This window comes from Pagrus pagrus, assembly GCF_965226575.1.
Source record: "Pagrus pagrus genome assembly, chromosome: 2".
NCBI classification, from domain to species: Eukaryota; Metazoa; Chordata; class Actinopteri; order Spariformes; family Sparidae; genus Pagrus; species Pagrus pagrus.
The window spans coordinates 19,667,873-19,683,641 of NC_140186.1; the positions used below are offsets into that span (position 1 = coordinate 19,667,873).

Here is a 15,769-nt window from a genome sequence, read left to right on the forward strand (position 1 = left end):
ACCAACACTATTCCTCCCTCCCCTCCTGTCTGTGGGGCTACAGTGAACAACTTTCTATTTGGAGGATCCTGTCTAATGCCCGCCCCTCAGACATGAATTTAATTAACCTGGATTAGATTACTTGCAGTTTGTCACAACAGAGAGGTCGATACAATGAGCAGAAAATCGTTCTCCTGCAGTCTCACACTGCCGCTGGATTGCCAAAGAACATCAAACTTGCTTTGTTTATAACTGAGGGAACAAGGAAGTTCTTGTCTTTAACAGGTGTCAAGGACTGTAGCCTCAAACTGCCCCCTGTAGGACCAATTACAGCATCACCTGACCGACTTCTACAGCCTCACAGGGAGTCAAGGAGATATTACTGGCATTTGTTTACTGATCTTGAATCTAAAACTTCAACCTGACCCGATTTCCAACCCCAAGCCCTTAAAATGATGACAAATTAACCAGTGAAAGCTTCTCAGTGGTGCATTATCATCAACAGATTTGAATATGGACTATGACCACATCTCAAATAAAGATCTCCCCGCCTTCTTGTTCTGAGAGTATGGCTGCAACCATTTCCACAATAGCTTAATTAATAGTTTAGTCTAAAATGCCAAAAAAAACAAACCCCAATTTCATCATAATGTTGCAAACATGCACCGCAGTCTGTCAAGGCTGACCACTGAGGTGAAATGTAACATCCAGTCTTCTCATATTTACCCGAAATGGAAAAATCCTCACTGAACAACTTGTACAGACGCAATCATCAAACCAGACAGGTCAGCTTGGGTCATCCTGATATTTCAAAGCCAAAAACAAATCAACTTAAACCTTCACTGCAGTCATTTGCAGAGCCTCCAGCCAGTGGAACTCATTACCTACAGACATTAAGCAAATCAGAAGCATTTCCCTATTCAACAAAATCACTCAAACAGAAACTAATGAGCGAGATCACGCAAGCATAATAATGCATATTGGGCCTAATTATTTTGTTTGATAACCTGTGCTAGTGTTGTTTAATGCATGTTTAATTATGTTATTTCTGGCTGGACTGATGGGTGTCATTGTGTGACTGTCAGCTGGTATGTCTGTGCTGTAATATGTGTCATTTACACTGCGAATGACCAGTTTTGCCCCTGTTAATTTTTAAAAGCCTAATCAGTTAAAAATGGGCTTACACCAAGAAATGTTAACTTACAAATGAGATTAAATCAATCTTGATGTGCATCAGGCATTTTTTGTCTACTCTGACCTAATACAATCCCCTTATGACCGGGCCAAAATGCATATGTTGATGACCATTTAACCATCCAAGTTCCCACCACTTTTCTAAACAAAGTGACACCCTTGGACCGTGGGAAGAATAGCAACTGCTTGCTTCAGACGCTAATGAGGATCTGAATAAACAATACACACTAACCCCAATTTCTCGGAGCCCGAAGTGACGTCTGCAGATTGCTTCTTTAGTCGAACCAACAGTCCAAAACCCGAAGATCATACTTACTATCATACATGACAAAGAAAAGCAGCAAATCCTTAAAATTAAGAAGCCTGAACCAGCAAATATTTTACATTTTTGCTTGAAAAATTACTGAAAACGATGAATCAACTATCAAAATAGTTGGCAGTAGTTGACTGAAATGTGCTCCAGATGTCAAGTGGAGGTGGACAGTTATAGGCACTGTATGTGGACATGTATCTTTATTGAGGAGTGTTGTCAGAGAGGTTGACCTGATTTTTGTTGTCAAGATCAGCAGTGGACACCAGGTTTTGCTTCTTGGTTTGCCCACTCCTCATATTAAAGACATCAAAGAAGGCTGAAAAATAAAATGGTTGTCAGTTGGCACAAACTGATATTTGAGATACTACCAACCGAATATCCAACACTCGGATTTAAATGTAAAACGGATGACTTCTTTTTAAAGACGTAGACAACCTTCTTTGGATATGCTGGTAAAAGACATACACATACTGTGTTAAAATGAATGATGAATGAAAACAAATAGTTGGAAATTTTCTTTTGATTGAGTAATAATTGCAGGCGGCAGCTCTAACTGACATGTATCCCTGATTTCACCTGCACAGAGCGTCTTCGTCTGCTTCAGCGTCCTGCTATTGAATACCCTGTCTACATAACGTAAGCATTTACAGACACATGGACAGTATCCTATAAATAGCCTGGCTGCTGTCTTCACACTCATTAATGCCGCTGCCACTACAACACCCTGGAAGCTCCACAAAGGTAAGTAGAATGGATGTTAGAGAACCATTAAGCCAGGACACGTTTTGTGCAGGTCTGGATATCAATGGGGCTCCGGCATCTTTTTTTGCTTTATTCTCATTCTAATCATCTGAAGCTTAATTTCACAGCTCACCAGTACTAAAGATTGAATTTAGTGGGCCAGATGTGCTGATTTATTGAAATAGATAGTCAGAGTCCTATCCAATATTCCCATAATTTCCCTGATGCTCATTTTCCAGCATTGTTAGAACAGATGGTACTCCATTGTAACCAGTAAACTAAATCTGACTTCTTGTGCTTCTTCCAGAGATGCTCTTTCTCTCTGAACCCGGGATGTTTTTGCTGATTTGGGTTTGCCATTTCACTATTTTTTATTTTTTTTTGAGGAAGCAGGGGTGAGTTTTAAATTATTTAGACAGGCCACTTTGAACAATGGTGAGGAAAATGGGTTCAGATCAGAGACAGTCAGAGAGGCTCTCTGTTGCACGTTGCCTCCCCTCTTTAACCAGGATCCTTCAGGGGATCGCTGTTGATGGATTAGCTGACAACAGCCTTGTGCTTAAGCGGCCAAGAATCTGGGCCTCCTGCTTGCCTCTACAGCAGCAGGCAGGAGGAGAATCATATCTGTAAATGTAATGTTTTGTATACTACAGCCTTTTTATATATTTTGGATTCATGTGCATTGAGGAAGTCGGTGGTATAAAGTAGCATAGTGCAGACACTTTGATGTGAAGAATTCTTGTGCCTTGAAGTTTAGTTTTGAATTCAAGTGAAGTGTCTGTGGATTCCCACCTACAGTATATTCAGCCTGCGTGGAACCACCACTTGCTCAAGAAGTCTTCACTTTTGTAGATCCTATCTCTACTGACAAAGAGAATCTCATGTAGTCACTGATGCTTAATGAAATTAAATTTATTCCTTAGTCAGAGTGTAAATCCATTTAGTGAGATTGTTAAATTCTCAGAGGAACATCTGCTCAGAGATTGAAGAGGAATGTTGGATAAATTGTAGTTCCACTGTGGCTTTGCGTACATTAAGCATGTTGTATTGCGTCCACGCGTCACATTAAGAGGAAGAAGGGTGAGGGAACTTCCATCGGAGAATGCCTCCGTCTGCGCTGGTGCTGATTAGGGTTCTGTTGTTGGAGCAGAGCTTGATGCTGGTGATACTGCTACCGTGAGCTATTCCTATGTGGGTTACTTCACCTCCAGTGTAGTCCCACACCTTCAGCAGCTTGTCATCTCCTCCTGTAATCAAACGAGAATCAGGAAAAATCCAAGAATTTATTAGTGCAGTTCTTTAACTAAAGGGCACTAATGTAAACTCTATTCACAAGAAAAGACAGTCATGAACTGGGGCGTGTACAAGGATGGTATCGAGCACTCACGTACCCGAGAGATTTTGTAGATTTAGACTCATTTATTTCCAGTTGAATTACATCAATAGAAAAATCGCTAAAAGGAGGAGCACAGCAACAACAACAAAACAGGCAACAAATGAGTAATGGGCCATTACCTGTCACAAAGTGTTTGCCATCCTGTGAGATGTGCATGCCATTGATGGCCCCAGACAGCGACGCCTCCCGTTCTCTGATGACAGAGCCGTCAAAGACGTCCCAGTAGGTAACCTGAGGAGGAATTTAACACACAGAAACCCTGACATGGAGCTGCAGGTGTCGTACGTAACACACATTTGCTCATCATCAGAGTCCAAGAAGGAGGGAGATACAAACTTATGTTAAGTGCCTGTGTACTGCACATATTGTGAAGTCTCTTCTCATAAATGATCAAAAATGCATCAAAAATGACATATCTGTGCTGTTGAGCTAATGTTCTATTACAGCATCATAAACTGTAATATTTCCTATTTTGGTAATATGCAATATGTGACCCCAAACTACACTTACTGTCCCATTATTCTAACTCTGTATGGAAATGTGTAAATCAATGGTTAGATTCTATTAACCTTTTAACAGTGGTTCAATAAGTATTCAAAAAGGGGAAAATCTTGCATAACAACACATTGATATCACATAGCCTTGAAGTTGAAATTATGAAAATATTCAGCATAAAATGCACAACAACGTTGAGCAGTCACTTTTTTGACATTAGAGAAAGTGTTTACAAGAAGCACAAGGCCACAGGTTATTCAATCCTAGAAAAATACAGTAGTCAAATGTGATTTGGGACAAAATCAGCCATTTTAAAAAGTGGCGACATGTCCGCAGTGTACATGGCACCTATGAGTAAACGTACAAATTCAAGTTAAGTACGACAAGTTGAAGTACTCATTATGCAGTAAAGTGGTATCTATTATATCTGATGTTTTGGATTTTACTGCTGTAGATGTTTAAAATTGAGCTCATCTTAGCCACTTTATATACCGTCAAGTAGTTTAATCCACAGCACTGCATTGTATCCTATGAAGTCATCATATGTTTATAGTGTTACTGTCCTATGAAATTCACATATCTCTAAAAAGCCAGCATTTCATGAGCTCATAATAGCAGCCTGTTTTATATATACCTTATTATAACGGCTCTGTGACTATTTCATTTTACCTCTAATCCAAGAGGGTTATTAAATAATTTATTTAGGTCGAGAAGTAGGAGAATTTTCTCAACCCTTAAAGAAACACTTAAATTCTAAATCACCTAATTTGGAAAAACATTTCACTGGAAGAAGGAAAAAAGGGTATGGAAATTTGTAATCTGAAAAGTAACTAGTATCTAAAACTGTCAGAGGAATGTAGTCAAGGAAAAGGTGAATTATTTGCCTCTGAGATGTACTTGAGTATAAAGTTACATAAAACAGAAATACTCAAGCAAAGTACAAGTACCTCAAATTTGTACTTAAGTAGATCACTTGAGTACATTTACTCAGACTCTGCCACTGCCTCTCACATACACACCTACTGAAAACACATTTGCTGATCTAAATTAGATGTAATCATCCCCAGAGCTTTGTAGCTGTCAAAGTATCAAGTCTTACAAAAGGCAGTTGTTAGCTGAAGTTATTTATAGCGCAGGCAACAGAAACATCAGAGAACCACACACCACCAAGCGTCCTTTCTTGTTATTTATATGACCAACCTGATTACATCTCAACAGTTAGGTATCATTAAAATAAGTCTTGTGAGTCATCCTGTATGAATGAGTTTCTAATAGAAGATTCAGTGGCAATGATCTCAGTCCTTATGTGTGTTCATAAAGTCCAAATGTCATTTTAAAGTCAGCAAAACAGACTCTGAGACAGGATTTCATTTTTCCTATAATGAATGAAAGCAGAGGAAATGTGATCCAACACAGACATATCAAATACTGTTGGTTATTATGTAATGAAAGAGGAACAACAGGCTCAGTAAGAAAAGAAAAATAATCTTATTTATAGTTTCAGAACTGCAGAGTGATTCTCTCCGGCCCTTACAAGCCACAGGAGCATTTCTGTGGGGTTAGTTTGATACAGCAGTACTTCTCTGACACTTATTTCCACCAAATAACATAATTTAGGAAAAACACAGCCACAACCAGGGGGGGAAACAATTCATTATAAACACCAAATGCAAAGTTCGGAAATTCTTTTCTTATTCAACTCTCTGCCAAATGACGAAAGGCTTACAGCTATACACAATATGCAAATTAATTCAGCTGTGGCAGGTTTACAAACATGAAAGCAACATCTTTTCAACAAATAGAACTTAGAATACCACGAATGAAAGATGAAAATAATGTTTATGACCTGCTACTGTAACACCTCTCCTTCTTCTCCTGAATGTCATCTCTTCCTTCTTGTCACAGTCATGACCTCTCTCCACTGCTTATCTAATTTCAGCAGCTTATTAGGGACTCCCACCTGTTTGAGTTGTTTTGACCCATCTGTGTTCCCTCCACCTCAGCCTGGGAAATTGGCCTACAGCCACAATACGGGCCACCAGGAAATTAATTACATTCAGCAAGAAACGTCAGGCTTACTGTTGGTAAGAAGAAAAGACCTGAGTTCAGAGGACAGGTGCCTCAGCTACAGGCAAAATCAGCATCATTAAGTCCTCACACTCACGGTGCAATATGCATTTAAAATGAGCCACAAACGTTTATAGTACTATAGGGCAGCTTATTTTGTTAATAGCATGATATCTATTACGCATATGTGCCCCCAGCCCAGTCACCATGACAGTAGTTAACGTTTCTGCAAACCAAAGGTACGTCCAAGGTTGACATTTCTACCAAACATGGCCGATGACATTCACATTACATGCTTGTTAGTCACATTTAAAATCAGGAGATGGAGGGTTTGGTAGTATCGTTATTACAGCCAACAAGGCTGCCAAACGGCAGGCGGCAGTTTGAGTCACACCAGTAGACATTTTTAAAGACACCTGGCGACAATTCCAGATGATTTTATTCCGAAAAACAGGGCATATTTCCAGCCACTTGGGTGGCGACCAAAAGTCAGACCATCTCCCTCCAAGATCGTGGTGACCAAAACAGGTATTTTATGCCAAACCTTGATTTTTTCCTAACCCTAACCCTGTGATTTTTGTGTGCAAACCTAACCAGCGCATAAGCACAGCATTGTGACACGAGAGAAATAACCTAAAGAAATGTTGCAACATAAAGAAATGTTCAGTTTGAACTTTAACGGCAATCACCACCATCACACAATGCATCATCATCATCTCCCCCTGGCCCTCCAATTCGTCTCTCTTAGCCATTTTCTTTCTCTTCACGCCTCCTCTCACTTCTATTGGTTAACTTTCTGTGAATTTACTCACAGAGGCATGCTGGGATGTGTGATGTGATGAAGGCTTGGAGTGAGGAGAGGAGAGAGAGAGAGAGCAGAGTGTTGGTATTTGTTCTCCCAGACAGAGCGCCTGTGTCTTGGGATGAGCAGATGGTGGATCTGGCTGGCACTCGGGTGGCACAGGCACATCCGCAGGAAGGCACGAACACCACGGCACCCCCCCTCCGTCTACCTCCCCTCTCTCTGAATCCCTCCTTCTCACTCTCTCTCCCACATCCACAGCGCTGCGTTAATCAGCACAACTTGTCCTCACCTCTCAGAATGCATGGGAGGGCAACAATATGGGTTCTAGTGTGTGTGGCCGGGTTCAATGGGTGTGGATCAAGTGCACAATCAAGCAAACAAGCATTTCATTCTGCCATTATGAACTTGTGACCTTTTTGCACATAAGTGGTGCAGAGTTAATCAAAATTACCCACAAAATAACAGACATAAGGGGCTGAGCGTGTTTGTCACTGTGACTAGAAGCCAACACAATGGCCTAATTATGTTGAGCTGAGAAACAAATTAGAGGCTTTTCAAACTAATCTATGGACACGCAAGTGTGTGTGTGAGATTGTGCGAGTCTTCACTGTGCTCCTCGAGGCTGATCTTACAAGAGCAGCAGGCTTTTCTCTCATGCATGCTGACAGGAGATTATAATAACAATAACAGCATAATGAGACATCTAGATTACCACTGTTGAGTGCCAGTCTCTTTGCACCCTGAGGGATATTCAATCATTACAATCATTACATTTTTTTTACTGTGAGGAATTCCTTCTGGGTTTTATGCACTCTCACATGCCAATGCATAAAACAAACCAAAACAAATGTTGAAGTCAAGATAATTGCGCAGATTTCTGAGACCACATCAATGTACATGAATAAAAGTCCTCTTCCAGTCAAAGATGTGTTTTTTCTTCTTGTTCCTACGGTTGAATGTTTGAGCTTCACTGTGCGTGAAGTGACTCACTCTGAGTCACTAGAGTCACTTTCACTGCTGAAAGTTTCAAGCCCCCCATCACTTTTTTCTGCACTATGTCACTTCAGTGAGAGGGTAGGATCCCAGCTATACATACATGTTACACATGACATTGTTATGACGTAATGAGTTTTGTTTGTAGTTAGCAGCTACATTACATCTGACAAATTGTAACAGACCTGGGATTTATATTTATGACAATGGTGTTGCACTCAGAAACTGTGGGGGGCGCCAAATCGCACAAAATGCCAATTTCTACATATTGTTGCTTAAAGTTAACACTAACTCAGAAAACCTGCCCACTGGGATTGCCTTAAAATACATTTTGCTGCACTAAGCACTAAAAGTATGAACAGTACCAAAACACACCTTTCTGTCAGTGCCACCGGTGATGATCTGGTATTCCTGTGGGTGGTAGCACACAGTCCTGAACAATGTGTTGGCGATCACCATTTGAAGACTCTCAAACCGCCTACAGCAGGAAATGATGCAGAAGAGACAGAGGATAGTAGTAATAGTATTAGTAGTAATCATAATAGTAACCCTAACTGCCCACTGCAGTTTAAAGTGATTTAAAATGTTTCATTTTCCACGCAGACAAAATAAACTAGAGCCCGACCAATATACTGTTTGGCCGATATTAGATATATCTGTATCGGCGTACATGTTGTCCGATATGGGCCAATATGAAAACTTTTGTTTATACATAACAAATTGCAGAAGAATATGCTTAGGGTAATTTATAATTATTTGATTCCCATTGAGGTTTACAATTCCAGTACAGCACATTTTTTATTTTGCAAAAATGATCATGTGTCTAGCTGGAGCGGGTCCTGATTTAGATGCACTGAAGGCTCTTGTCTGTCTGACTAATAGTCTTTTCAAACATCAGCTTGCTAGTAACAAAACAAATCCATGCTACTCTTGATTAACACAGCCTGGAAGCCTTTAATCCACAGAATTGCTCATCGAAGAGGAGAAACGGTGAAAAAATATGACCACCGTCAGAGTTTTTAAAGGTTTTTATTCTCCTCACAGAAGAAGCCCAAGGATTAAAGGATTTGAAGCTTTCTTCATGAAGAGTGCACTGGATTTCTCTTTATTCCTACTATACCAGTCAGACACAGATGAACAGCTTCAGTATTTCTCTCTCACTGCAACTCAGACCTGAAGGCAGCACTCTCTGTTTTTGCACTTATGTATATCATTAGTAATTATTTACAGTATTTCACTCCTATTAAAAACAAAACAAACAAATGAGAGCCCCCAAAGGAGCATTTTATGCAGTAATTACACAAGATGAAAGGTTTAAAGAAGAAACATACTGTATGTGTTTATGTATAGTGTTGTAGTGTATAGATTAGTGGGCGTTCAGACTGGCTACTCACACTATGTCCCAGATGATGCAGGCACCATCAGAGCTGGCAGTGACACACTCTTTGTCGTTACTCTTGACTTTGATACAAGTGACAGTGGCTTTGTGCTTTGCCATGGTCTCCAGCAGCCGGTGGCCATGTGGCTGCAGCTCCCAAACACGCACCTGCAGCAGGTGAACCCAAACTCATTCAACCTCACAGGAGATCCCTTTATACATCAGATATGACACTTGAGGAACATTCTCTGTTATCTTCGTTTCAATTATTTGCACATTCATTGATGCAAAGATCTTCAACAGAAATGGACAAACAGCTTCATTAGAATAGTCTAGACATGACTGTGACAGGAATATGTTGTCCGCTAACTCATCAAGCAGGATATCTTTCTTTCTCTGATCAGTTTGGTCAGTTTTTCTAAGTTCTATTCGGAAATGAGCAGGCTGGGTAACAGGGTCAGCTTCCTTACAAATAACTAAGGAGAATAACAATTCCATTTTTAAGCCTATAACTTCATTGAAATAAATAGTGTAAGTTGTGCAACCAACTGAATCACACAATCGCAGACATCTTGAAGGAATTAGTGGGCACTTTGACTTTCAATGGGCAAAATTCAGCGCGTTGCTTACAACTGATGACATCACTGAACATTATTTCATCAATTATATGTTTGTTTATCATTGTTTTGTGTACTGACCGGCCCTTCTCCCCCTCCACTGATGATCCTCTTGCAGTCCCTGGTGCCAGCGATGGCCGTCACACCACTCTTGTGTGCATAGTGAATGATGAGCATGAGCCGGCCGCTTTCTGGACCAAACACGCGAATATTACCATCATTCCAGGCTAGAAGACAGTGAAATAAATTTTAACAGTCACTTACCGAGAAGATTAATTTAATTCAGTACAGTTCAGTAGTAACTAGTAATTTTAGTGGAAGTGGGTAAGTTTGCAGATGTCTCTGATTCCTACCACTGATGATGCTATGTCCGTCAGTCATGAAGTCCAGGGAATTGCAGGTCATGTTGGGTACAGTGATGCGCAGCAGCTCTTTGGGCTTGTTTATGTACCACACACGGATGTCCTCTCCAGAGCAGGTAGCAAATAATTCAGATGTTCCACTAGCAGAGAAACAGAAAAAATAGAGAGATGTGGCATTACAGTGAATGTAGGTATGACTATCTGTTGTAAAATAGTGCAAATTTATTTAAAGACATTCAACCTAGTATCCATATTATTAATGATATGATGAAGTCAGATTCAATACATTACCCAGGTGTACAATATACCCAAAACAAAACTGTTTTTCTAAGCTTGGAATGGACTGACATGGTTGAGGCATGCTTATGTCACCCTCTAGTGAGCACAATGGGGTACTGAAGTCATGCATTATGGGAGATCAATGGGGTTTAAACTGTTTGCCTTAAAAAGACGTAGAACTACTCATACCGAAGGTTTCTGAACCATCACTTGCTATGTTCATTGTAATCTTAGGAGAAATGTTTATTTGTGAGGGAAACGTAAAAACAACTGCGGCCATGCAAATAGTGAACCAGGTCTTTCTCTGCCTATCTACTGTAGATCTAAGGCAGGTTCACGAAAGTCAGGCAACACATGCTTATAGAAGCTCAAACAGTCCTATACAGATGTGGGGCCTTATTACAGAACAAATCCTCATCCTCCTATGGAGAAGCATTAAATTAATGGCTGTGTCCTATCCTATGTCAGACATTTCATCTTAATTTAAGAAATCCTAACTAGAAGTGTAAACTTGATTTTTCAATCGGCACTCACCCTGTCTGGATCTGTGTTTAGAATGTATACCAGACTGCCTGTACCCATGATTAAAAACCTCTGTCAGGTTCTTTGAGATTCTACATTCTACAATCTTAATTATAATATTTCAGTGTTCATGTCATCTTCACTGTCATTGTCATACAGACCTAACAGCAGTGGTGCCTGAGAACAGGGTCTATGCCATCCCAACTTAGGATTCCTAACTTGGGAAATCTTCAGTTAGGATGGTTCTGCGATAGCTAAATTCCTATAAGATAAGATACCCTTTTTCAGTGCAGTTAAGAAACATGTTTCTGTCGTACTAAAAGTTGAAAATGTTGTCCTGAACTGAGGTAAGGTAGCATTTGAGACATAGGAAGTTTCTGCTATGAGGATTCTGAACAGGCAGCTGGCCTGGCACTGTTTGATGACTCTGACTTTTAGAGTGGTCCTGTATAGACATTGTGCAAAACGGTTGTATTACCTCGACTAAATGTTAATCTCCAAAATGTACTGATTTTAAACAGTGCATTAGTACTTCTACCCTTTCAAAGTGACTCTTTTACAGCATGATGGCGTTTGGATGGAGGATGGATATTTTTTGCCAAATTCAAAAGCTTCCATTAAAGCCATGTGCCAGTTTCTATATTCTCTCTGGTGGGTCTCAGATCAAAACCATAAAAAAACAGACTGACTGATGACTTTGACTCTTCACTCTTTCTCTTTTTTCACTTGTATGTGTGCCACTTACAATAATATGGCTACATCATTGACGGCACTGTTGTGGCTGGTGGAAATGAGTTCAGCTTCGAAGTTGTCATAACTGAAGCGGTACATCTGAGCAGCCTCTGTGCCAACAAAGAACTGCTGGCCCTCTCCTCTTAGAGCAATGGAAGTCACACCCTTTTCCAGCTGGACTTCCCTAATGTGGGAGAAGAGGCAAAAGAGATAATGAGCACAAAAGTTTTTACATCATATTGCTTCCCTAGATATTTATCCTAATGTAATGCTGTGAACTTTTTTTAGTACAAGTGGTACTGTTAAAAGGACTCACTTAAGAGTTTTGAAGTTAGTCCTGGAGCACACAGTGAAGGTGCCAGATCCAGATCCTACAAGCAGGTCCCCAGACTTCAGTACCCTTAGGACACTGACGCCCTGCACAGAAAAGGCATGAGCACTAGGTTTTAAGATATAATATAATGTTATTAACACTATATTCAAATCATGTCACTCTGGAGACTCACAAAACACATTTAGCTGTAACCAAGAACATTTTTGACCAGGCTGCCATTTTCTCCTGCATGAAATCAAACCAAGAACCGCTCAAACATGCATGTGTCACACGTTTGTCACTCTGATTGGTCGAAGGGCCATCTAATTGCATCCTCAAGATGGTACATAATGATCCATACATGACATGACATAAGCCAGTGCATATATTTTCAAAGGAGCGTTCCATCGATTCAGTCGGATCTATATACGCAGCAGCATACGCAACTATGAGTCAGAATACAAGTGAGCAACAGCTGAAATGACCTTCACAGAGCTAGATTGGGTATGTAATGACTCCTACCTGGCTGTATTTTGGTTTAGCTGGACCACAGTCACTCAGAAATCCCGTCTTTAGTGTGATTTTCATTATGTCTCCGCTGGTGGTGCCGCAGTAAATGAACTGGTCATCCTCTGAAATCTGTATAATGACATAACGAGCAACACTATCTAATATTGCCATATGTGGGTACAGTAAGTTCAGGGGTAATTCAAAATAAAATAATCATTGTGTAATATCTTATTCTGTGGCGTGTTTGTGTTCCATCATGCGTTAGTCATGTTCACAGATGATTAGTTGCGTATCTCCCCACACACATCTACTGCAACTGCACCCCAATCATTTACTGATTTTTGGCAATGGCATCATACCTCTAAACATTTCACGATCCTCTTCAGCTTGCCTATCTGACACTCTGTCGGCTTGATTTTCCCGTTGCGGAGGTCCAGCTCCCAGACTCGCAATGTTCCACTGCCCAAAAAAGACAAAGAGAGAATCATCAGAAGGACGCATTTACTGGAAGTTTCACGATAGAAAAACATTTGGAAGGTGGGTATGCCTGGAAAAAAAGCAATAATCAGAAGTCTTATAATGATTCATTAAAATTACATTTATTGGCAAACGTTCTGAGAAATGTAATGTCTTTGTTCACGATCTAAACTAGGCTTAGACTTGGTTTACAGTCTCACCTCCCAGCAGAAACGAAGATATTGTTTGTGTTGGAGTACTGCAGGGTGAGGCAGTGGCCAGCGCTGGAAGCTGAAGCCGGGCTCCCACAGATGGCCTGCTTGGTTTCTACATTCCACACCACTATGCTGAAAAAACACACAGAAAACACCTCACACACTCAAACAGAGAGATAATTTACATACTGTATGTTTCTTTAGTAACTCAGGATGGGGTTGTTAAGTTTGAACATGTGCAACTAAGGTGTGACCATTCAATGACATTTACAGCAAAATAGAGAATTTGAGGAATTCCACTGAAGAACTGATTTGTAGGAAATGAATGTATTTTTCAAGTGTGAGAAATGTCTCAATTTGCATAAAAATGGCCTCTGCAGTAAACCCTGTCTTTACTCTTATAAACTTCTGGCCGTTGAAAAATCTTGTTGTTATGATCTGGTAAGTGTTATAAAAATAAAGAGTGCAGAAGGTATCATTTTTGAGTTCTTGAAACTACTATCCTGCTTTTCCACTGACTGTGTGTATCTTTTCCCAACTCCTGTGCAACACAACACAATGTCATTATTTGGGAGGGAGCACATGTGCGTGATGTTTACCTGCCATCATCCTGACCCCCAAGGGACACCAGATACTTGTCATCGGGGGAGAAGGCCAGTGCCTCTACCTTCGCCTTGTGGAGTAGCAGCTCCGCATAAATTGTTCGCTGTGCGTAGTCCCAGATAATTATAACGGCCTTGGAACATATGTGCATATTTATTATTATTTTTTAACAACATAAATTACACAATTATTTTGCCATTCCTTACTGTAAAATGATTCAAGTCCAAATAAATAAAAATAGGCTACCTTAAAGCCCATAAAGTTGACCTGTCCAGAGGCAATATACGATCCACTTTTGGACACTGAAATGCAGGATACATTGTTTGTGTGTCCATTCAGGAACTCCTGCTTGCCATCTTTGATTCTCTTCAGGATAACTGTGCTTCCCAGAGGGTAAATCAGGTGCTCACCGTCTGGATGGACCCTCAGACCAGAAGACACATGCCCTGATGAAACAAAGTGTAGCATAACATGAGATCTAACATGTTTTAAGAAGGAAATGGACAAAGATAAACTGTTGGTAATCATGATGGATGGCTCTTGTTTAAAACGGTGGATGAGCAGACAGCAGTCACAATGTGCAACCTATTACTGTTTAACAAGTAACTAATGCAACCAAGTACCCAATAGAGTCTTTCTCAAGATAAGTTAGATAACACTGGTAGTCAGGTTTTGTAGTGTTCTTTAATGTAATTCATTGCAAAGGCACAGTAGCTCAAATCCCAACAAGATGCTGAAAAACTTGTTCATGCATTTATTTCAAGTAGATTAGACTACCATAATGCAAGAGAGACAGAGAGAGCTGGCTGTATCTTCCAGAGTTGATTTATTACTTATTTACAATGTTCTTAATGGCTTGGGGCCAACTCTTATCTTTTAGTTTTTTTATTATAATTATTGTATACTCTGCTACTGTTTCTTATAAAATATATCATGCAAATAAGTAAATCAGCAACTCCCTACCCATGATTATAAGAGAAGCAGGTTCAATTTAAAACAGATTTTTTCCCCAACACTTCTTTTACCTGACTGCCATTCTTCCTGTTTTATTTTTAATACATCTTATTGTTTCTAGCATTCCTTCGTTTGTTATTAACTTAATTGCTTGGTTTGATTATGCAATATGATTGGCACTTTTCTTAATTTGCCTGTAATTTATTTTATAATAATTTTTACTTCAATGGGAAGCATTTTGAGCTACATTCCTGCAGGAAAAATGTTAGCCTATATTAAGTTTATTTATATATAGTTCTTTTCTGACACCTCCTTATATATTTGAAAACACAGCTTTAACCATAAAAATATATAACCTAACATACACATACTAACTAGCATCTTACACAACTATTAAAAATGAGCTAACTGCTAGCTAACTTTAGCTAGTCACAACTGAAAAGTTTGCAAGACAACTTACCATTGAACCCAATGACAGCCTCCAGTTCAAGCTGAGGCACGCCGTGTGTTTCAATAGCCATGGCTGAGAAACTAAATGTATTATCGCTTTCTCCGGTAAAGTGTTTAAAATGGGGTTGCTTTCATCAAATAATTCAAAGTTTGCTGGATTAAAACAGCCCTGACGGGTTTCCATCTAACAGGCAACTAACGACAAACAAACGTCGCCTAGCAACAGCTGGGGTTCTATCGGCAACTGTCATTGGTCAGTTGACCGTCTTCGCTGCCTTCACGTGCTGTTGGAAGTTTCTAATCTTCAAAGTGGTGCACGTAAAAACCTTCAGATAAACTCTAACTTTAACTCGACTGTTGATTTTACAGGCAAGCAACATGCATCAGAATTGTTA

At 39.9% G+C, this 15,769-nt stretch overlaps 1 protein-coding gene across 1 annotated transcript; it reads right to left on the reverse strand.

Moving 5' to 3' along the window:
- Nucleotides 1-3,121: 3,121 nt before the first annotated feature.
- cfap52 (cilia and flagella associated protein 52) lies at nucleotides 3,122-15,588 on the reverse strand. Its single transcript, XM_084341502.1, has 14 exons — nucleotides 15,385-15,588; nucleotides 14,217-14,416; nucleotides 13,967-14,103; nucleotides 13,374-13,499; nucleotides 13,056-13,155; nucleotides 12,709-12,825; nucleotides 12,190-12,290; nucleotides 11,887-12,057; nucleotides 10,332-10,480; nucleotides 10,060-10,205; nucleotides 9,378-9,529; nucleotides 8,359-8,461; nucleotides 3,743-3,854; nucleotides 3,122-3,474 (listed from the first exon to the last, which is right to left on the reverse strand). Exons 1-14 carry the CDS (start codon nucleotides 15,443-15,445, stop codon nucleotides 3,293-3,295), a joined length of 1,857 nt encoding a protein of 618 aa, XP_084197628.1. The 5' UTR covers nucleotides 15,446-15,588; the 3' UTR covers nucleotides 3,122-3,292.
- Nucleotides 15,589-15,769: the final 181 nt, after the last annotated feature.